The 24,661-nt window shown below is 44.6% G+C and overlaps 1 protein-coding gene across 1 annotated transcript in view; it reads left to right on the forward strand.

Annotated features, from left to right (window-relative positions):
- USH2A (usherin) overlaps nt 1-24,661 on the forward strand; it is a 994,545-nt gene that overhangs the window by 124,497 nt on the left and 845,387 nt on the right. Inside the window, exons 9-11 of the mRNA XM_073553328.1 lie at nt 1,156-1,351; nt 7,616-7,746; nt 22,599-22,794. Of these exons, the coding sequence (XP_073409429.1) occupies nt 1,156-1,351; nt 7,616-7,746; nt 22,599-22,794 (523 nt within the window). The remainder of the gene's footprint in view (nt 1-1,155; nt 1,352-7,615; nt 7,747-22,598; nt 22,795-24,661) is intronic.

Below are 24,661 nucleotides of genomic sequence, written 5' to 3' on the forward strand. Positions count from 1 at the left end.
TTCACTGCCACCATTTTCCTGAAAGTGTGTGGAAACAAATTACAGAAAAATATTTGAGTAAAATTCAATTCCACCCAAATTAATTTGCTCATCTCTAATAGCTTCTATTTAAAAATGAAACCAGTCCTTTGGCCTACCAGACAATATGCAGGTCTCATAGACCAACAAAGAACATTTCCCTCTCTGACTCGATCCAGATTTCCTGGCCCTCCCGTTTAAACTCATGGGCGCTATATGAGTTTCAAAAAGTAAGAAACACGATCCTTTATTATAAGCTTCAAAAAGTCGCAACGATTGTTCATATTGTCGAAAATATTATATTTAACATAATGTAAGTCCACATCTATAATGATAAACACGTAAAAGGAATTTCCAATTTTTTACATTACTAAATGTTCTGCTGAATTGCTCTTAAATAAATATATAACGCTTCCAATCTTAAAAATCCTAAAAGTCCCATTTTTCATTTTATTTTCTAACGTTAATTTAAATTATAACTGAAGTCTCCGAGTTTTCAAGAAACCCCGTCCGCTCTGACATTGGTGCTTTGTTTTTTTTTTTCCTGTTAACTTTTTTTGCTACTAAGTATACACTGTGTTTTTATGCAAATTTCCGCTAGCTCCGATGCCTCAGGGGATTGCCCTGGAGGGAAATCCAGGCATGGTTTGATTTATGGTACATTTGCAGCAGTTAGTGCATTTTACTGCTGTTGTATTACTTTTAGTTAGCCATGCTAACAGCTTTAACTTAAAAATTAAGCCCTTTAAGTGGAACAATATTTATTGTGCCATTACGGGGAAGCCTCTTGGTAGAAGAAGGCATCTACTGGGGTCAAACTTCAAAGAAAAGCGATGCCAACAGACGGACAGGGTCACATGAATATGTATGAGCGTTGCTGACTGCGACCCACCGAAGTCATTGTGCAGCTCATAGGAGGGTATAAATCCCTATTTTTTTTTTTTCAAAAGGATAAAGAGCCTCAGGCAATTTCGTTCAGTGACTAAATTGTTCCTAAGAGTGCGAATTGGTTAATCCATATTTTCCAAAATTATCACATGAAAGCAAGCTGATAAGCTTATAAATTGAACATGAATGTGAGACTGAAACTCCAACTCTGAATTTCCTTTTTTTTATTTGTGATATTTTTGTCTCCAGTGTGATCGCTGCTCGCCCCTCTATAACAACAAACCGTTTCGTCAAGGTGACCATGTGAATGCTTATAACTGCGCGGCGTGCCGGTGCAACAACCATTCATCCAGCTGTCACTATAATGCAAGTGAAGACCCTCACCCTCATGACCACGAGCAAGGAGGTGGGGGGGTGTGCGACAATTGCTTGCACAACACCGCAGGTAACTTTTTCACTTCTGCAGTATTGCTTTGGGTGCTAGAACTAAGCAGAAGAAAATCCTAATGAAAATGTGAATGTATCTTATGTATAGTCTTCCCGTCTATACCCTTTACATGTTTTTTTATTCTTGTTGTAATCCAATGGATGGATAGAGAGTAGTGATGATGAGCGAACGTGCTCGGATAACGTCTTATTCGAGTATGTTCGGTGTCATCTGAGTATCTCTGGCGTGCTCGTATATTATGTTCGAGTCCTTGCAGCTGCATGATTTGCGGCTGTTACACAGACACAACACATGTGGAGATTGCCTGTTTGTTAGGAAATCCCCACATGTGTTGTGTCTGTCTAACAGCTGCAAATTATGCAGCCGCAGGGACTCGAACATAATATACGAGCACCCGAGCATGCTCGGATAAGACGTTATGCTCATCACTAATACATAGATGATGTCCAAATTGCCTCTTCAGAGAGGAAGAGGACTTGAACTCTATAGCGCCACCTGTTGGAAACAACAATCCTACAAGTCACTATCAACCCTTTAACGAGCCTTGCAATATGACTTAAGATAAAAGACAAATCAGAATTTCAATTCGCAGACAAAGTGTTTTGGGGTATTGCCCCTCATCAGTGCAAAGTGTGAGAACTGATTTGGCTAGATGAGAGGCTCTGGACTGAGGTCTAAGGGGTAACATTTCTCTTTGTGGAAAGTGACATACCAGCTCTGACATGTCAATGAAAGGATACTTATTCGCCGTGCAATTCTCCTCTGGGAAATTTAATTTGCAAATTGCCTCTTCTGGCAGGAAGAGAACTTGAACTTTATAGCGCCACCTTTTGGAAGCAGCAATCCTACAAAACATTATCGACCCTTTAACGAGTCTTGCAATATGACATAGGATAAAAGCCAAATCAATAACTCAATTTGCGGACACAGTGTTTTCGGGGTATTGCCCCTATTGCCACAGCGAATAAGCCTCTTTTCTAGTGATGAGCGAATGTGCTCGAATAACGTGTTATCCGAGTATCTTGGGCGTGATCGGATAATATATTTGATTCCAAGCGGTTGCATCTTTTGCAGCAGTAGTCGGAACATACGCAGGAATTGCCAGTTTGCTTGTCAATCCCCCCATGTGTTGCGGCTGTCTACTGCCGCAAAACATGCAGCCGCAGGGAGTCGATTATATTATCCGAGCACGCCCAAGATACTCAGATAACACCCGAGCATGCTCAGATAACACACTTTCTGAGCACGTTCGCTCACCACTACTTCTTACATTGGCATGCCAGAACCGGTATGTCACTCTCCACAAGGAGAAACATTACCTCTTATACTTTAGCATTTAATTAACATTTTAAAATACAACAAAATGCTGAAAATGCAATTCTGCTAAGGTTTTCTTTAATTTTAAAGCACGCATCAGTTATCATAAATCATGGCATTAATTATATAGATTTTTACAGTCATAAAAATGTAACAAAGGTTATTACTTGATTTCCTTGGTCTTTTATTTATGCAGTTTATTTATTGTTTTGCTTATACTGTTTGTTTTTTTGTTGTTGTTGCTGTTTTTCTATTACGTTTCGTTTACTTTTTTTATAACATGGGCGAATTTCAAATTTATGTGCCCATGTATACAGAAAATTTTTGCTTCCAAACCGGACTCCTTCCCAGAAAACGCACATGACAGCGCGGCAAACACTGGATGTTCGGGGCCAGGTTTGGGTTTTGGTCCGGGTACTGTTCTGATACCTGAATCTGAACTTTTTTTTAACTGTTCGGCCAAACCTGCCGGGCCTGAAACTCTAGGGGTCCGCCCATCTCTAGTCATCAGCCAATATCTGTCTAGGTACAGTTGCTAAGTGCTACTGGGAGCAAAGAGGATGTGGAGACAGATGAATAAGAGGGACCAGATTTTGAGGAAAATTTAGAAAGAGGCAACAGGAGATAGGTTGGTGAATTGAGATGATAGGCTTGTCTAAAAAGATGTGTTTCAAGCATTTTTAAAAATGTGGGGGCTACATATTAGTTGGGTTGTCCGAGGTAGTGCATTCCAGAAAAGTGGTGCAGCACAATAGAAGTCTTAGAGATGGAGGTAGGAGGCTCGTATTATGGAGAATGTTAGTCTTAGATCAGTTGTGGAGTGGAGAGCATGGGAAGGATGATTGACAAAGATGAGGTTGGAGATAAAGCGTGGTGCAGAAGTGTGGAGAGCTTTATGGGTAAGATAGATGAGTTTGTGTTGTATTCTATAGCGAATGGGCAACCTGTTGTGAGTTCATTTTCTGGTCTACCAGTTGTGAGTTCTCCTTCCAGGCTCCCTCTGGTGGTAACAGGAGGTAGTGAGGCTGATTAAATCAGTGGAGATCTGCCACCTGATAAGGAGGATGACGATTGGACCTCAGGAATCTCAGACTGAATTTAAGACAGCCGATGCCCTATTCTGGTGCTGGTGATTCCTTCTGGCTTGTCAGGTCTTGGTTCTCAGCTCTGTTCCAGTCAGCTCAAGCTAAGTTTTTCTGCTAATGTTCACACTTGATTTTGTTGGTCTATTCAGTTTTTTGTGTGGTCAGCCAGCCCCGGCTGGGGCTGTGCTGAATTTCCACTCTTATTTATATGTGTTTGCCAATTTGTTTTTGTCCCTTATTAGATTGGCCTCTTTTTTCTCTGTCTCAGAATATTTCAGAGTGCTGATATAGTGGGAGAAGTCTAGTGACTTCATGGTTAATTTTGTAATCAGAAGTGTTTGACATTATTTTTGTAGGGTTTTTGGCAGATTGCAGACAGTGTCTTTCCTTTCCTATCCTTTCTAGTTAGTTTGGGCCCCATCATTTGCTCAGCCTATTTTCCTGCCTGTGTTTGTGTTTTCATCTTGTTTCACCATCAATACATGTGTGGGGGCTGTCTTTCCTTTGGGGTCTGCTCTGGGGCAGTTAGTTTTCCCCTTTTCTTGCTTTAGGCTTATTTAGTCCTCCGGCTGTGACGAAGTGTCTAGGTTCATCGTAGGAACGCTCCACGGCTGCTGCTAGTTGTGTGGTTAGGATCAGGGATCTGCAATCTGCATAGTTACCAACCTCTCTGGTTTTCTGTGACTTAGCTTGTTTTGTTTTTTCCTCCTCGGTGACCCATTCACAACAGCAACCCATGCAATGACTGGCACAGGGTAGAGGCATTGGTGTAGCGGCTGGAGAAAAATACGACCCTGGCTGTCACATTCAGGATGAAATGGAATGGAGAAAGTTTGATTAGAGGGAGACTGATTGATATAGATTTACAGTAGTCAAGACAAGAATGAATAAGAGTGACCGTAAGAGATTTTGCAGTTTCAAAGACTAGAAAAGGTTGGATTCTGGAGATGTTTTAAAGATGCAAATGACACAATCGAGTGAGCGATTGGTTATAGGGTATCAAGAAAAGTTTGTGTCAACTATAACCCCATGACAGCAGGTGTGTCTGTAGTTAGCAGTGCAGTTCTGGTCGACATTTTTTTTTGTTTTTAAGTAAGGGGGTTATAACAGAGTGTTTAAATGATGAGGGAAAGATACCAGAGGAAAGAGAGAGGTTATCACTTTAGTTAGGTAGGTAGTGACTAGTGATGAGCGATACTCGGGTTTTTCCGAGCATGCTCGATTGACCTCCGAGTATTTTGGTGTGCTCAGAGATTTTGTTTTCGTTGCCTCAGCTGCATGATTTGTGGCTGATGGACAGCCTGAATACATGTGGGAATTCCCTATCAAACAGGCATTCCACACATGTAATCAGCCAATCTAGCAGTCGCAAATAATGCTGCTATAGCGGCAGAAACTACATTTCCGAACACACCAAAATACTCGGAGGTCACCCGAGCAATGAGAATACTCGCTCATCACTAGTATTGACCACTGGGAAAAGAGACTGGAGGAGATGTGAGGGAATAGGGTCACTGGTGCAGGTTGTAGGGCAAAAACAAGCAAGGAGCCTGGTCACTTCTGTGACAGGCTTGAAAGAGTGTGTAAAAAATTGTTGGATTTTTCATCCAGAAAAAATGCATGCTTGTGCATCTGCATTGTCATTTGTTTACTAGTCGTATGTGTCACGATCCAGGTTGGATCTGACAGAGTAAATGCACAAAGTAACCTTTTTTTTCCCCTTGGCTATGTGCCAAAGGTGGTTTTCCCCGGTGGCCATTAGTGTCATTGCACTTTGGTTACCTTAGTTTGTGCACATAATTATGTAACAGGTGTGGTAGCTCTATAAGAGAGTATCAGGTGTGTTAATCACTGTTGGTGATAAGGTCTTCATTTGCAAGCAAGCCTGGGTGAAGGAAGGAGCTAAAGGAGAGTCACGGGCAGCTCAGTGAGATTCCTGGAGTAGCAGCTATGGTGTCTGCAAGGAGGGCTGGCATGGCGTGGTGGAGTCGCAGCTATGGTGTCAGCAAGGAGTTTGTGCATGGATTGGTGGTGTGGCAGCTATGGTGTAGAGCTGCACTCAAAATGTTGGACTTTGTTGCTGAGAGCTGGACTCAAGCATGCTGGACTTTTTGGCAGAAAAGCTGGACTCATTTGCGGGACTCTGTTTCTGGACAGCTGCACACAGGTGTGGACTCTGTTTGCTCTAAGGCTGCACTATGGTGCTGAGAAGAGTCCAGGACAGCTCAGTCAGAGTCCTGGAGTGGCAGCTATGGTGTCAGCGAGGAGTTCGTGGAAAGCATGGTGGAGTGGCAGCTATGGTGTCAGTGAAGAATTCTTGCAAAGCTTGGTGGAGTGGCAGCTATGGTGTAGAGCTGCACTCAGTTGCTGGAATCTTTGGCTGAAGCTGCACTCAGGTGCTGAACCCTGTTGCTGGACAGCTGCACTCAGGTGCTTGACTCCGTTGCTGGACAGTGCACCCAGATGTTGGACACAGTAGGAGTAAAAGATGCACGCAGGTGGTGGGCTCTGTTGCTGGGAGCATAAGCAACAGAGCAAAGCTAAGTGATGTTCCCCTGTATTGTCACTTTTCCTTATGTGTGTTTAGTGCAGTGGTGGGATTAGTTTCCGCACCGACCAATTCCCTAGTGAGGGTTTAGGTGCAGGGCGAGCGAGGGGTATCAGGTATCCTGATCGGCGCCCGGTGCGGAACCGGCCTAGGGAACGGTAGGAGTGTAGAGACACTGACTCAGGGGAGTGCAGGAGGTATCCACTACCCCGTTTCCCTATCGCAGGGCCACCATTGTTATTGTTACCCAGGTTTTCCCTATTCCCTTTGTCTTATTGTATTAGTTACCGGCCTGCGGGCTGCGTCACATAGGAAAATTACACGTGCCGCGTCCTGTTGTATCAGTTACCGGCCTGCTGGCCGTGTCACTCAGGACAGGGCACGTGACAGTATGTTTATTTTTTTACGTCCATATGGCATCCGTTACTATACACAAGAAGTTAATAAAACTTACTAGACCCAAATAGGAGTCTCGGAAAATGGCGACAAAAGCATTTTTTTGTCTTATAAATTTAGAGAAAAATGTTCAACACTTAAATAAAAAAAAAAAAATGCATGTTTGGTATCTACATACTTATACTGATCTGGATAATCATATTGACAGATCAGTTTTACCATATAGTGAACAGGGTAAATTAACAAAAAAAAACCATTGTGAAATTGCACTATTTTTTTCAATTTGAATGCACTTAGAATTTTTTTCCCCGTTTTCCAGTACACTATGTGGTAGAATCAATGGTGTCATTCAAAAGTACAACTCGTCCCAAAAAAAAGCAGGCCCTCATCGACAGAAAAATAAAAAAGCTATGGCTCTTGGCAGAAAGGGAGGAAAAAGTGAAAATGAAAAAAGGAAAATGGCCCGGGGAGAAAGGGTTAAGGAGAGCAGCGACATTTACACAAGATAAAAACATTTATGGCAAGCAATAGGTACTCTTTAATGAATTATTTTATATATATTTTTTAAACTATTCTTTAATTTTATGAATATTTGAATGACATGCAAGACCTAGTCTGTTTTGCTGTAACATTTTGGACTATAGAATTGCACCAATGTGACATTTCTTTCCAGAGACACAAGTTTGGGTTGTATAACAGATGGAAGTGAAATGAAGTAAAACACCGTTTGAAACAGGTTGATAGTTTCATATGCTCCGGATCACTACATTGGCAGGTAGAGAAAGAAAAGGGGCAGTAAAATGGACATTCAGTAAATTCTCGCTCCCTCAAAGGAGTATTGTCCTTCTATTGGCTCCTGCAGATCATTTTAATTCCTTTTTCTGCATTAAACATGCACTCATGGTCTCGTTTTAGGAAAAAACTGTGAAGTTTGCAGGATTTTCTTTTACCGGAAATTCGAGTCCGATCCATCTGCTGTTGACGTATGCCAACCGTGTGATTGCAATGAGACCGGGACTGCTAGCAAAAGCCAAAATTGTGAAGAGGTAATTATGGCAATTGGCAAGTTATTTACTGAGAAGTCTAAACTTGGTGTTTATTGTTAGAGAATAACAAAATATTAAATGGGTTGTCGAAAATAAGGGGTCTCTTTCCAAAAACAGGAACACTCTTGTCCGCATCCGATGTCTGGTAATGCAGACTTTTTCCCGATTCAGTCAAATTGTTCATTTGTGAATTTTCACATTTTATCATCTACTCAATTCTAGCTGTAACTTTCCTTATTCATTTTCACTTTTAGCTTAGGGCTCGTTGAGACATCCATTTTTCACATACAAGTGCTATCCATGATTTTCACCTAATCATGCCTACTTCTACTTCTACACCGCTCACCTTTAGTTGGGCGTTTCCATAATCCCTGCCCTTTTCCAGCAGTTGCAAGATTATCCCAGTCAAGACTTTTGCAAATAGTCCTTGTGTGTAAATGGCGTCTCATTCCGAGTCCCCTTTTGTGTTTTTCATTGGTGCTTGTTTCAACCCTGATTGGCTGTTAACTGCAGGACCAGGAGACCACAATTCCTTGAATGAGTTTTTAAGATTAGAAAATATCAATGGTGCTTGAGTTGTTTCTTCATTTCATTGAAGTAAATGGGTTTCAACAGCACTATCGCAAACCATCATGTGGTCACGTGTGGCACTGTGGGCAGGAAAGGCTAACAATCACATTTTACATATGCTTCAAGAAACCATAGGAAGTCTGCTACCACCTGGAGGCTGACATTAATAATACATCTTAAGAAAAAAGTGGGCTCCTCCCTAACCAGCTACACCTGTCATACCAGCACAAAGATTTTCAGTTTAGTTTAGTTTTTAGTCAACATTTTTTGAGACCTCATACCCCTGCCTTGGTGGACGCAAGTCTTGGCAGAAGAATACTGAAAATATAAGATGCTCAGGTGGTAATCTCAGGGATTGCTATTCGTCCTTCTGCAATATTATGTGTTTTCCCACCCCTGGGACTGCTTTTAGTCATCATGTTTTTTGTGTTCCCCATTGAAGAGTCCAAGGAAAAAGGATTTTTGGTACTCACCATAAAATCTCTTTCTCGTAGACTTCATTGGAGTACACTGCTACCTTCCTTGTTGGGGTAGTCTTTGTTTTTCTTCTCCTAATGCTTTTTGTACTAACCGAAAAGCTGAGTATCAAGCCAACGCGAAGACATGCCAAGGCGAAGGTGAAGGCACGCTAAGGAGAAGGTGAAGGCAGGCCAAGGCGAAGGTGAAGGCAGGCCAAGGCAAAGGTGAAGGCAGGCCATGTGTAGCCTGTTGGGGAGTAGACAACTAAGATGCATTTAGTGTCAGCCTCCAATTGGCATCAGACTTCCCAAGTTCCCCAATTAAGGCTGTAATAAAGAACTTTCATCATGAGTACCAAAAATGCTCTTTTTTCCTAATCCTGCTCAATTCCTTAAGTTTTTCACTTTTATAGCTCTTAACCAGGCTTTGTTCTGATAATTGGTCCCACCAGTCCGATCTGTAAGAGATGACATATCCCAGCAATAAGCCATTACTAACCATGGTGGGAAACCCCTGTCTTACAGTGACATTGACATTAACTGTAATGCTTGTTGGCTTGCCTGCGATAATTAACATGCATACATAGAACCAAATAAAGAAATGTTGAATAGAGCTGCACCGAACGGCAGCAACTCAGGCTGAGGGAAGTGATTAAGATGCATTAAAGATGGGATTAATAAGTCAGAAGTGTAAGAGCTGCAATGAATTAGATGATTCAGAAAGAAGCCATTCACAGTAATGGTTGTAGATCTGACCTGAGAGAGATGGAATTGTACAAGGTGTAAGGTTTTCAGTCATGAAAATTAATTAGTGTGTTAAAGGGATGGGTTTTTAAAGTTATTTCGCCGAAAAGAATAGCATAATTTCCCGGTATAATTTTCTACTTTCAGCTTTCTGAAGAAAGTAAAAGTCAGAACAGGAAGGTTCATACATAGTAATATTATAGATCCTTGTCATATAGAGCCATAATACAGTGTAGGAAGCAAAGTCCAACGTTCCTGGTCCTCAATGGAATTTCTGTAACATCTACCATGCACCATGACACTGGTGTACTTAGGGACTTGGGTGCAATATCTGCTACTGCAATCTACAGCTATGCCCACGTATAGCACCAAAAGACGGGTTGTGTTATAATGTGACTCCATGCTCGGATGCATAGAGTTATTTTGTCATGGGCTCACGCAGATTCAATGGGAAGAATATTGAGGTATGCACCATCATGTGTCTTATTAAGTGAGTTTCCACTAGAAGTTTTATCCGGGGGCAAACCTGTGTTTTATAGAAGCACCATGAAGCTGCATTCAAGCAATCAGTTTTCGGTGGATCAGTTTCAAAGTGAATCCATATTTGAATGGGAAAATAAAATTATCAGGGTGACTTCGATTGAGACATTGGAGCTAGACTAGCTAAGGACAGTATTTCACAAAATTGATGAAAGGGGTCTGACGAAAAGACTGTGAGCAGTCAGGGTAACTGCAGTTGGAAAGTGACAGAGCTGTGCCGTCATAGGCTGACTTGGTTACTTGGCTTCATCATCGATGTCCTTTCATCACCCACTATTCTATACAATGGATCATGATGAATGGGGGCAGCAAGAAAGGTTTGTTTTTGTATCTTGAGTGAAATCACATTTACAATTGAAGGCATTTTCCGTTACTAAAATATTGAGAGCCAGCCCTTCACCTTTTGGGCGAATTCCAAAACCCATGAGTTACACCAATCAAAGACATAGGACTTAGGCCGGGGTCAGACATGTGAGAAACTCACACGAGTCTCGCATGTCAATACCCGGCACTGCTGCCAGCACTCGGGACAGGAGCGTGCAGCTGCATAGAAATACATGTAGCCGCACACTCGTGTCCGAGTGCTGGCGGCAGTGCCGGGTACTGACATGCGAGACTCGTGCGAGTTTCTCGCATGTTGGACCCCGACCTAAGATACAACATGGGGCACAACTGAACAGACATATTTGATGCTCAGTGCTTGACTTAGCAGCGATATGTTAGGAATTTTTGCTAGAGACCAAGGCTTTGACCCCAATAATCAAACATTGATGGTGTATCCATGGCATAAACCTTTTTTTTAGTCTTGAACAACCACTAAAATGTCTATAAGCTGCAATGCCAGACATAGCCTATAGTAGAGTGTGGCACTCAAACGTAGATGATTCTTCTGAGTGTAAGTGTACAAAGGGTCTTTAAGAAACTGGTGGACCAGCCAAGGTTTTTCTGGACAAAGCAGCTTTACGGCCACTTTTGTTGTGCCTCTGCCCTTGCCATTTTTTTGGCTTTGAAAAGGACATCGTGTGCACATACATTAATTTCGTAAACTCACTTTAAATGCCTAAAACTGCACTTTAGATAATGTTTCCAATTACTAGAGATACTGTATAATTAGTTTTCCTTTTTGCATCTCTTCTGATGTACTTTTTGCCTTTTGCTGTTGCATTTATCCGATTCTCATCTTCACAAAGAATCCATGGTACATGCTCAGCTAACCTTCATATGAATAAGCAGGTCACAAATAGTTAACCATAAAAAAAAGCGTTAATGCCTGCGGCATAAACCATCTAAATAGACAGAGAAGAAGCAAAGAAGGAAACGGGGAAGCAAAGAGAAATCAATAGCTGATTCTATGATACAAGACTGTGATTTCCCAGCCAGAGGAACATAGAGAAAAGACCCCGCTAGGCTGAGGGCGGAATTGACACAGGAACAGTCAATTTTCTCTAAATGGATCTAATTCTTCAAAAAGGGATTATTTAAGATAAGAAGGAAGAATCGGCCCCTTAACAGTATATGAAACATTTATTTAACCCATAAACAGCCTGATACATTTGTTTGCAGTTTATAGAGGGTGATGACTTCTAATTTCATTTTTTCTTTGATAAACAGATAAATATGAGACATAGAATATAGAGATTAGATTGTAATGCTTGAAAGTTTGTGTTCTTTTAAGATTTTCCATATTTATGTGGCGCCCCTGAGGCTTCAGTCGCCACAGAGGTACTGCACCTTCTCCTAAGGTGTAGTGCCCCACCATCCAGGTAGGGTGGGAAATCTTGACCACACTCCACACCTGCATTCCACACACAGGATAGTTCAGTGGGGCCACCTAACAGCTTCAGGCTGGGGGTTAGCAGAGCACCCCTCGTGGAACCCTGCTTCGCAACACAAGATGTGCTGGGAGGTGGGTGGAGTGAGATGATACAAAAGCGTGGGAAGAGTGAAAGTTAGTAGGTAGTTGGTTAGAGGAGAGAGACGAGAGAAGATGGGTGTCTGAAGGACGTGCTGCAGCAGGTCCCAGTGATCTGGGCTGCTGGCACGAGAAAGACCAGAGAAAGAGACTGATAAGATTGATAACCTAACCTTCCATAAGAGAGATAGAACAGATCAGAACGAAGGAGAATAGAAGGACGGTGGGAAGCTGGTTGAAGAAAGATAGAGAACCCTTCCAGTCCAGAGAGCGCAAAGGCCGGGGCCCGGTCCCCGAGGTTGATTGGATCTTTATGTCCGGCAACAGACACCGGAGGAGTAGTGAGCCGCTAACGTCTTGCTCCCATCATAGACTTGGGACACAACAGCAACTGAATAGAGAGCCGGGACGCAGTGAGGAGACCCCGAAGCAGGCTACAGCTGTCTGTCATGCAAGTAAAGACTAGGAACACCTAGAGAGAGGCATTCCAGGGTAACTAAGTACTGGAGTGCTTCGCACCTAAAGGCGCATTGGAGGAGTCGTTCACTAAGGTACATATTGGTGGAGTGTGGAAGGGAGAATCCTATCCTGCCTGGAGGTTGGCTGGAGCCCTGACCTGGAGAACACATTACGGAGGCAGGCAGTTGTGTGAACTGCAAACAGTGAGTAAAGCTTTGGAACCGCATACTCTGGTGTCCTCCAGTTATTCCAGCACCGCTACACCTGGGTAACAACATCTATACCATTCTGCGCCTCTCCTCATCCATTGCACCTACACTGCCCTGGGACTACAGCTCCACCTGTGGGGAGCTATACCATCTCTGCTGCACCACACCATCAGCCCAGCGGATCTGCATGCAGTGTTGGCTCAACACCTTACTTGCCAAACACCACGGGTGGCGTCACGAACTATTCTACCATTAACTACATCACCGCCATTGATATTGGGCGCCCAGGGCCACGGACCGGGTCACCACTGCTGTGACACCTTCCCCGGACACCGGCCCGGTACCGAGTACCCCGCTGCCCTGGGTGTGAGAGGGCGACCCATTTATACGTACATTTTGCCTAAAACTATACAAGTTCTAAAAGTAGATATGAGTCAAAAATATTGTGTAAAATGATCCAATATCATATGCCTGTGAGGGGCAAAAGTATGTGAACCTTTGCTTTCAGTATCCTGTGTGACCCCCATGTGCAGCAATAACTGCAAAATGCTGTCTAAGGCTACTTTCACACATCAGGTTTTCGGCGTCAGGCGCGATCCGGCGTCGTGCCGGAACGCCGGATCCGGCAAATGTTTCGTAAAACCGGATGTGACGGATCCGGTTTTCTGCCGGATCCGTCTTTTTCTTGACAGACAAAACCGGATCCGTCTCATCCGGTTCATCCGTTTTTCTATCCGTTTTTCGACGGATTACGCCGGATCCGGTTTTTAAAATTGACCCTTGTGGCCTTCCGAACGGGATTGGCTACTGGAAAACTATATATAGCATGTTCCTACAGCCCTTCTTTGACAGGTTGTAGAGGAGAAAGTGCAGGTTGGAGAGAAGAGCAAGTTACTGGCGAAGATGGATGTTGTCATTGGAAATATTTTGAAGAATTTGGCGGATTTTACAGCGGAGGCAAATCGTTTGAGGGTGATTGTTCTGGAGAAGGAGAGAGCGAGACAGCAGTGCATCAGGCATCGTAGACGACGTTTGTGGATCCACCCCATCACAGCCAAGAGAATGACGTGTGGGGTCTATTCTACACTATGCATGGACCTTCGACGAAACCCGGATACATTTTTTGGATATGTTAGGATGAAAATGGAGAATTTTGATTACTTGGTGGAGCGCATTGCACACCTCATAAGAAAAGCGGACACCTATTGCCGCTTCTCTGTTTCACCCGCAGAGCGTCTGATGGTGACTTTAAGGTAAGCCACATTTATTGGATATGATCGCATCAGAGCACACTTTCACTGCAATCTTGTTGGTGGTAATTTGTATCTCCAAGTGTTATAGGTCAGTTTTGGTATGTAATGCTGTGATTTAAAACTAATTTATTGTTTTTTAATTCCCCACAGATTTCTTGCAACTGGAGAATCCCTTTCGTCACTGCATTTCCAGTACAGACTCGGGATTTCCACCATATCTGGAATTGTGAAGTACACATGCCGTGCACTGTGGGACTCCTTAGCTGAAGAGTTTTTACCAGAGCCCACAACAGAGAGGTGGATTGAAATTGCTGACAAGTTTCAACAGATATGTCAGTTTCCAAACTGCTTGGGCGCTGTGGACGGGAAACATATCCGCATTGTAAAGCCAGCTGGATCGGGATCGGAATATTTCAATTACAAGAAATATTTTTCAATTGTCCTCATGGCCATCGCTGACGTGGAATACAAATTTATTGCGGTTGATATTGGGGCCTATGGCCGCTCCAATGACTCTCAAGTTTTCAAACTGTCTGCCATGGGGCGTAAACTGTATGGAAACACCTTCCAGTTCCCACCACCTAGACCGCTGCCGCAAACATCTGGTCCACCTATGCCATTTGTCTGTGTAGGGGATGAAGCCTTCCAGCTGTCAGAACACCTTTTGAAATCGTACTCTAGCAGAGGATTGACAAGACCAAAACGCATTTTTAATTACCGCCTCACAAGAGCAAGAAGAATGGTTGAATGTACCTTTGGTATTCTGACAGCCAAATGGCGGGTCCTATTGACTGCGATCAACCTCAAGACAGAAACTGTGGACGAGGTGATCAAAGCGTGCGTGGTACTCCACAATTTTGTTATCTGCAAGGAACCCATTTCCATTGAGGACACCTCTGAAGAAACCACCTTGCAAGATTACCATGACATTACCACTAGAAGTTCTGTGACGGTTTCAGTAATGAGGGACAATTTTGCACTATACTTTATGTCACCTCAAGGCAGAGTACACTGGCAGGATGACAGAGTGTGAAAGATTTGTGCCCTAACCAAACTTGTGTACCTTCTGTACCAACAGTATATACCTTTGCCAAACAAAGTTGGCTATCTTGTCATGGTCTCTATTTTTAGCTTTAGGCCACAGGTGTGTACCTGGTTGTGTTTTATGCAAAGTATTTCACCTTTTAACAAAAGTTGTGTACATTGTTAGGAAATCACCAACAATAAACACAACTTTTTAGGTGAAATACTTTGCTTCAAACACAACCAGGAACACAACTGTGGCAAAAAGCTAAAATTTACCCACAGTTATATACCTAGTTTTGAATACCATTTCACCTTTTAAATACCCTGTATTTAACCTTTTTCGCCGCAGAAAGAAATGACAGACAACCAGTGTAAAATAATTTAACTTTTATTGAAAAATGTTTTTTTTAGTAAACTTTTTTAAAATTTTAATAAACTTGTTTAATAAAACTTTGAAACTATAAAACTGAAACCATAAAACTGGTCATTTTTATTTAAATACACACATTATAATTCTGTGTAGTGTGTGGTGGAAATACTGCTGTAGGGGCTGCGGGACACTTCGACACTGGGAGTGTGGAGAGAGGACTGGGATCGTGGTGGGGAAGGAACAGTTAGAGGTGAAGGTGTGGAAAAAACTACAGAATGGGTGGACATGTGGGAAGCAGAAGAGGTGGTGGGTGGTGGAGTGGAGGGTTGGGCAGGGACTGTAGGAGCAGATGATGTTGATGGCAAGTTGTATGGGGAAGGAGTTTGGTACGGGGCAGGTTGCTGGAAGTGGGGAGATGTCTGGTACGGGGCAGGTTGCTGGAAGTGGGGAGATGTCTGGTACGGGGCAGGTTGCTGGAAGTGGGGAGATGTCTGGTACGGGGCAGGTTGCTGGAAGTGGGGAGATGTCTGGTACTGGGGAGGTTGCTGGTACTGGGGAGTTTGCAGGTACTGTGGAGGTTGCTGGTACTGGTGAGGTTGCTGGTGCTGGGGAGGTTGCTGGTGCTGGGGAGGTGGATGGTGCTGGGGAGGTGGATGGTGCTGGGGAGGTGGATGGTGCTGGGGAGGTGGATGGTGCTGGGGAGGTGGATGGTATGTAATAGGAGGGGGAGGAAGGAAAGTGGCTGGAGGTGGATGGTATGTAATAGGAGGGGGAGGATGGAAAGTGGCTGGAGGGGGTGTAGATGTAATAGGAGGGGGAGGATGGAAAGTGGCTGGAGGGGGTGTAGATGTAATAGGAGGGGGAGGATGGAAAGTGGCTGGAGGGGGTGCAGGTGGAGGAACTACTGTGGTGGGAGGAGGAGGAGGTTGGGAGGTAACTTGCTGGAGAGCAGCGTGGCATGAATGCATTACATGCATCTGCTGGGCAGGAGAGAGCGTTTCCATGCGCTCCACAACAGACCTGAAAAAGGTGTGGTTTGGCGAAGATCTTGCTTCTGAATGCATGGTTTGCAGAAGTGTCTTCACCTCCAGAATGCTGGAGTTGATCTGCTGATAGCCTGCGGAGATTTGCTCTGACAAGACTTTTAGACAGTTCTGGAAAGATGCATTCAGATGCAAGAACTCTGGCGCATAAGTCTTTTCCTGACCCCTCTGCCGCTGCCGCCCAGTACCCGCAGGTGTACTAGAGGTGGCAGGGGCAGAAGGGTGGGGTAAAGGGAAAGCGATCTCCTCACCAGCAGCTTCATGTAATGTAGGCGGCCACGATGCTCCTGTGCTGGTGGATGGGACAGATGGGTCGAATGTGTTGGAAGGCTGGGAAGGTGCAGATGTACCGGGGCGGTCGAAGTGTCCCTCGGTGCCGGACTCCTCAGGGATCGCCTCAGAAGGGTCCAATCGTGCCGGCTCCCGAGTGCTGCTCACCGTGCTATGGAATAAAGAGAAAAAAAAACAATTAAAACACTGACATGGTATGGCCCTGGCTGAAAAAAATTTTTACATCTAACATTTTTTTTCACATGTGGTGTGTAATATTTACCTTCTGGTGACCATTGTTTCCCGGAGGAACGACAGGGCTTCTGCGTACTTGTACTTGCTCCTGCGTCCTCCAGATCCACTCGGGGCCCGCATCTCTTTATTGAACTCCTTCTTGAAACGATCTCTCACAGACCGCCACCGATTCACAATTCTGTTCCCTGAAACGAGAAAGGAGTGGTTAGTATACAACATCAGTGTTTCCCAAACTCCAGTCCTCATGGTCCCCAGGGGTCATGTTTTCAGGATTTCCATAGTAAATAGAAATCCTGAACACATGATCCGTGGGGACCACGAGGACTGGAGTTCGGGAAACACTGGTTTACATCAAGCAACCGGTACTGTATATACTTACGCTCTTTAATCTGGGCCCGAGCTTCGAGGTCCTCCCAGCGGCCCACAAGGAGCGAACAGATTTCCTCCCAGAGTCGTCGGGTAACGATCAGGTCAGCGTGGCGGCGGTCAGCCATATTCCAGAGCGGCTCCCTTTCTCTGACGAGATCGATGAGGCGGTCCACATCAATCCCTCCATCCTCACCGTCAGAGTCGGGAGCACGCTGTGAAGGCTGTTAAAGAAAAAGACAAAAATAACATAATTAGCCTCCACAAAAGAAATGAAATAAAAAGTGCAAAAAAACAAAGCAAAAATATTTATACTTACACGCTGGTGACCGCCGCGTTGCTGTCGCCGACGACCCTGGGAGGCACTGCGAGGACCTCTTGGCCAAGCACCAGATTGGGAAGACTAGAGAAGAAAACAAAAAATGTTATGTCTTTGGATGTAGGCATTTGTTTGCTGTGTGTGGTCTGCAGAACATTGTTTTCTATGTGTTGTGTGTAGTGTGATGTTGTGTTTCTGCGTTTGATGCAAAAAACTTACCAATTGTGAGCCCACTCCAGGTGTCTGTCCACCCCTTCCTTCTTCTTCTGGGAGCTCCTCTTCATCTTGTGATTCCTGTTTTGAAATAAAAGGCCATGAATAGACATATATTACAGAGAAGATGGATTTTGGAAATAAAAACTTACCGTCAAACGCTGACGATGCGAGGGAGGGCTCCCAGAAGATGATGTGCTGTCTTCCTGGTGGCCACACTCCATGCCTGTGGGTGGTGTTCCAGCTGCTACCATTGCTGCTGCTGCTGCTGCATCTATTGGGCGGCTGTTGAATAAAGAGAAACAAAGGGCCAATGAATATCTTGATATTCAATAGCCCTAGTTTGGAGGAATGGGTGATTTGATAATTACCGTCTCTCATCTGCTGCTGGACTCCCCTCCCGTTGTTCAGCATGCTGCTCCAATTGGGGTGGTGCTGATGGTGCTGCTGCAGATGTCTCCTGCCTTCTCCTGCGCCAGGTTGCTGTCTTGGGTGGCATGTTGGGTGTGGCTGTGGGTCCCACTGTCTTGCTTTTATATATGTCTTGTGGGCAGAGCTACTGAGCATGCTCAGACCAAAAAAACGGATCCGGCGCATTGCGGCGCTCATAGGCTTTCATTGTGTGAAAAAGCCGGACGCGCTGGATCCGGCGTGTCCGGCTTTTTCGCCGGAGACAAAAAACGTTACAGTAGACGTTTTTTCCAGACGCCGGATCGCGACACATTGCGACACATTGCCGGATCCGGCGAAAACCGGATGAAACGCATGGCCATCCGGCGCGATCCGGCGCAAATGCAAGTCAATGGGGGGGAAACCGGATCCGGCATTGCATTTCGCCGGATCCGGTTTCTGTCAAAAGCGCCGGATCGCGCCTGACGGCGAAAACCTGATGTGTGAAAGAGGCCTTAGCATTTCCATGGCAGGGACACTCTTCATGCCGAATGGCATCACTGTGGACTCATACTGTCCAAATAAGGTGATAAAGGTAGAGCGTTCCCGTGGCTCACAGATCAGGGGAATCTGCCAATATCCACAATTCAGATCCATGATGGTCTGGTACTTTGCCCTGGTCAATTGATTGAGCAGGTCATCGATGCACACCATTGAGGCCCCTGTAATCCTCTCAGAACCAGGTTGTCTGATCCTCCTTTGAGACAAGGACAATGTGCGAGACCCAAGCGCTACTTGATGTTTGGATGACCTCCAGCTCCAGCATTTTATCAATATCAATCTCCTGGCGCATGTGTTGTTGCACTTGCCAGGAGACCGATAAGCCGAGTGCCAGATTGAAAGATGACCCTCGGTGTCCACATAATGGATGTCCAATTCTGTAAATCCTGGCTTTTTATTGAACAAATTACAAAATTGGTGTAGGGTGTCCCACAGCTGAGACTGTTGGTCCAACAAGAGCTGGTTGCAAACATTCACATCCTTGATGGTCCCACCCACCCTAGCCTGGGTACGCATATCCAGGAGGGTCTCTGCCACTGACTCTTCTAGCAGGTTGCATCCGCAAAGGGTGCAGACCTCCCCCTCATGATGTGCCTTCATCATGTTCACGTGGAAGGCCTTCCACCTTCCCTGGGAGTGGTCCAGGGTGATGAAGGGCGTCTGAAGCTTGTCCTGGTGTATGAGGACTATTACCAACACCTTTTGACCCACCTGGTAGGTCATCTCCTAAGCAATCCAGTTGTACCATTTCTTCTGAGCGGACTGGGCTCGCGTCATATCATCTTGCACCAGCTTCGCTAAGGTCTGCCTCTTATCACCGAAGCACACAACATACTCAATAACTGACACTCCAGGGGTGGCTAAGTCTCCTTCCCAGACCTCTTTCACCAGAGAAAGGGACCCCGCACACATCGCCCATACACGAGCTTGAAGGGGAAGAACCCCGTTGAGACCTTTGGAACCTCCTGGTAGGCAAATAGCAGATGTGGGAGGTACCGCTCCCAGTCATGCCCATGGGGGTTGACCATCTTAAGCATCTGCTTAAGGGTGCCATTGAACCGTCCGCACAGCTGTTGGTCTGTGGGTGGTACGGGCTGATCATCAGGTGTTTCACCTGTATCTGCTTACAGAGGGACTCCCTCAGCTGCGACATGAACTGGGTCCCCAGTCGGTGAGCATATCCTAAGGAAAACCCAATAGGGAGAAAATCTCCATTAAGGCAGTGGTCACCTTGTAGGACCGAATGGACAACAAAGCTACCGCTTCCAGACAACCAAATCCACAGCCAGCCTCCTGAAAGGATCTTCAATAATGGACAGATTTACCAGTGGGGCTTTGAGGCACCGCCTCGCCTTCCTGACCTTCTGACAGGTGTCGCACAAATGGCAGTAGACAACCACATCGGCACCCATCTTTGGACAGTAGAAATACTGGGCTAGCCTGGTTTTGTCTTAGTGATCTCTAGATGTCCGGCCATCGGAATCTCGTGTGCAATCCACAACTCCTTCCTGAACAGTATCGCAAACTGTCGGTCCCTAGGCCACGTCCCTGGTAAACCCTGCTGGAAGATCACCTGGTACAGCTATCCTTGGTCCCAGACTACCCACTCAAGGTCTGAGTCTGAGGTAGGTTGTGCCACCTGCTCCTTGAGAGCTTTAAGGTTGTTGTCAGTTTCCAATGGCGCCTCAAACCCCTGACTGGACATGGCCAGAATAGATGAGACTGCCACATCTTCTCTCAGTTCCCTGGGATCTGTCTCCTGGCCACTGTTTGACCCAGCAGCCACTTGGTCGGAAGGGGGGAAGCTGTCGGATCCTCTGGGACAACCATTGCTGTCTCCGGGATTGGAGGAGTCAAACCAGCGCTGCCCGTCTTCAAGGTGTATTTGGACTGTGGCACGGGAAGTGGGGATAAACTCGAATATTCCAGGGAGTGAGTGTTTTGCTTCGGACATACATGGGGTGGCTAGTGTCAAAGTATGTGACCACTGAACCCCCAAGGCCTGATCCTCCAGAAAACAACATAATGTCAATGCCTGTTGATGTTTACATGCCTACTGATGAGGATGTGGGGATGGGTGATGTACTGTGCCCATCTCCCCTTGAGTGGGAGGAGATCAATCAAGCAAGCTCTAATAATGCCATAGAGTGTGGCCAGCATGCTGGAACCAGTTGTCCTATGAGGCTGTCATGGAGTGAACAGACAAGGGGCAGACAGCTGTGGAGGGGGAGCATGCAATTGAGTTGAGGGTGGGGCTGTCTCAGGAGAGGTAGGGCTCCCAGGTAAGGCCTCATTGCAGGGTTCCTCAACCACCATCAAGTCAGAGGCCCAGGTTAGTCAGTCTGGACAGGTGACTTGGTTGGAAGCAGGGGAGAAGCTGGCACCATCTGGGGTTGCAGCAGCCATGGCCACTGTTACACATACTGGAAGCGCCAGGACTTTTTTTGGCTATGAGGCTAAGAACTTATCGGCAAGTAGTTGTGAACTATCTGCCTGTTCTGCCCTGTGATGATCTTTTTCAGCTCACAGAGGTCATGAACCACTACATTTGGCGATTCTTACTCTTCTGATCATAAAGCAGTCATTGGGCCATCACTGCCTAACTGCGGGGAGCCAGCTATCAATCACGATGATGTCAATAGTGATGACATATTGCTGGAGAAGACTGGAAGTGAAAGTGCCCTGTTGATGTGAGGTCAAGTGAAACCGGCAAAACGCCGCAAGTGCCTGAGCAGATCTTCGCAGGGCCAAACATGCCAGTAAGTTTTTAAACCCATAGCCAAAAAAAACATTAAATACCCGGATAACCACTTTAAAGGTAACCTTATTACTGATTTACAGTATTTAAGGATGTAATTACAATTTAGAAGCGAAAATCAATGGGATCTTACTTTAGGCAGCTGATTGAAGGGACCACGATGTTCCAATTCATTTAAAAGCTTTTATTTGCAGTATCATGCACATCCATTAGTTAAACTGTGGTGTCGTGTCTGGTAAACAATGATGGGGACTAGCATTGAAGCCCCCTCAATCAGTTGATTTTGATTTTGCAGAGTTGGTCTTCCAAAATTGTTCAATTTGTGGTAATTCACAAGTACTCCAAATACCCTGAAAATATACATGTAACACTCTGACATCTCTTAGGACTCTCTCCAATGCCTTTAAGGTTCTTTAATGCAATCACAGACATACATTGTCTATGGGAAAATGGACATTAACCATTCTTTATTGTTGTGCGGTCACACACACTATCTGTGCAGTTTCTTCAGTGTTTTATCACTTTTTCTCTATCTCTCAATTGCTAAGTTATGAGCGGAAATGTCCTCTCGCTATCCAGATTAACTACAAAATTGCAACTGCATTCCTTGCCTCTGCTTTTATACAGGCTATCATAGTCGTTCCTGATTGACTGTGTTATACCTTGTGATGTGCTAGCTGTAAGACATTATGGGGAAATGCGTCTGGCCCAAGGTCATTTGAGTCTTCCTTGGCTTATTCAATGTTCTCCAATATGTAAAATGGCTGTGGGCATTTTTGGTGACTTGCATAAAAATTGTTCAAATTTTTCTGACATGCCAATGTTCATAAATTTGATGTGAATTTTACGCATATCAGATTTAAATGATAAATTTTAGTCCAGAAAATTTGCCGAGTATTAATTCACACATCCTAATTTATGGCCGGTAGGGGGCTCTCTTACAAATTCTTTAATGAACCCCAAAATGTTTAAATTAAGTCTTTCATTTGTAAGGAACAATGGCATAATAGGGAAAAATTAAAGTGTACCATCAATTATTTAGAAACTAATGAATGTTTAAGGCTTTGCAAAATGCTGAATTTTTATTTTTCACTTTTTTTTCACCTTATTGTATAATACGTATTTCTGTCTTACAGCTTGGAGGTCAATGTAGATGTAAAGTGAATGTTGGGGGCAGGAGATGTGATCAGTGCAAAGATGGATTTTACAATTTACAAGAGTCTAAAGCTGACGGCTGCCAACCATGTCACTGCAACACTTCGGGAACAATCAATGGAAGTCATTCATGTCATCAAAACACAGGCCAGTGCCAATGCAAAGCACATGCTATTGGTGAGTACAACTGAACAGAACAAAACCAGTGGAAGGTTTGCTCTGAGATTCTTTTTTGTAGTTGAAAATTTCCAATGTTCCTTCTTGGACTTCCATTTTAAGTCCTTCTAACAATTAAAAGTGTGAAAGTTCCCAGGTTCTTCACATTTTTTCCCTATATTGCAAGTTATCACCTATCCGACTTTTGACTTTGGCCAAAAGTTGTCTATATAATCGTTACTTACATCCTTGGCTTCCCCATCATCTGTATCCCATCAGTTTGGATATATAAAGACACCGATAATAACCTTAAAAGAGTATTCTAGTCTCTAGAAATGGATGCAGTAATGTGGACCATTATTAGATCTCCGTGGGTCCTACCGATCACCAGGGATTATGAGGTTCTGCAGGGAATTTGCTGTGGATGTGCCATGGATCTGCAATGGGGCTTTTTCCAGTTACCAATAAGCACTTATGTCCTGATTCATTATTTGCCTTTTTTGATATCCCTTTTCTTTTTTTCTGTCTTGTTGTAGTCATAGACTATTTTTTTTAGCCAAATTCTTAAAATGTAGCATGTGGTGAACTAATTTTGAGCAGAATTAAAAAAAATGCTTTTTATTAGTGAATTTTTAAAATGTTGCAAAATTAGAGGCAAATCTTAAGACCCACATCAAATCAACCCGGGGATGGTGGGACTGGAATGGAACTGTGAAAAATGTAGTGACTTTTCGAAAAAGTTGTAAGTGATGAATAAAGCAAAGTGGCAAACTAAAAAAAAAACAGACAAATACATGAAATTACTTTAAAACTCAATTGTCCATTAGTCTGCCAGATAGAGAAGAGTGATCCATCACTCCACAGAACACGTTTCCAGTAGATGCTGCTTTACACCTCTCCTTCCGACACTCGTCATTGTGCTTGGTGATGTAAGGCTGCATGCAGCTTCTCAGCCATGAAGCTGCTGATGGGGGCGCTGTGTTTGTGCTGATACCAGTGGAGGTCTGAACTCTGCAGTTATGGAGTTAGCAGAGCGGTGGTGACTTATCTACCCTATGTTCCTCAGCACTCGGCCTCCTGCTCTGTAATGGTACGGGGTCTCCACTTTGTGGCTGAGTTGCTGCAGTTTCTTCTACTTGTCAATAATATCACTCACAGAAGATGGAGGAAGATTGAGGAGGGAAGAAATGTCATGACGGACTTGTGGCTCCTATTACAGGACCGCGCTGGTATCAGTGAGCTCTGCACCACCAGCCATTGTGTGGTATGTTCGTAAAGGCAGACAACATGGCGGGGGGCAAGAGGCCGGATGTTATACATCAGGGGCAATGGGTCTGGACCTTATACATTGGGGGTAATGGGGCCGGATGTTACACAATGGGGGTAAATGTGGCTGGATATTATTCACTGGAGGCAATGTGGCCAGATGTTATACACTGGGGGCCATTCGACCAGACATTATACACCAGGGGAAATGGAGCCGAATATTACACATCTGGGAGCAGTGGGGCTGGATATTAAACATCGGGGGCAATGAGACCAGATGTTATACACCAGAGGCAATGGGGCTGAATATTACACATTTGGGAGCAATGGGGCCGGATATTAAACATCGTGGGGCAATGGGACCGGACGTTATACACCGGAGGCAATGGGGCCGACTACTACACATCTGGGAGCAATGGGGCTAGATGTTATACACTGGTGGTAATATGGTTATGTCATACATCGGGGGGCAATGTGGACGGATGTTATACACTGGGGGCAATGGGACTGAATGAAAAACCTGAAATGTAGGATTAAGACAAGTGTCCCTATACTATTGTCCATATATGTTTGTATGTGCTGTATATCTGTGTGTGTATGTATATATATATATATATATATA

Source organism: Dendrobates tinctorius, unplaced genomic scaffold, assembly GCF_039654945.1.
Source record: "Dendrobates tinctorius isolate UK_male_01 unplaced genomic scaffold, ASM3965494v1 ptg000201l, whole genome shotgun sequence".
Classification (NCBI taxonomy): domain Eukaryota; kingdom Metazoa; phylum Chordata; class Amphibia; order Anura; family Dendrobatidae; genus Dendrobates; species Dendrobates tinctorius.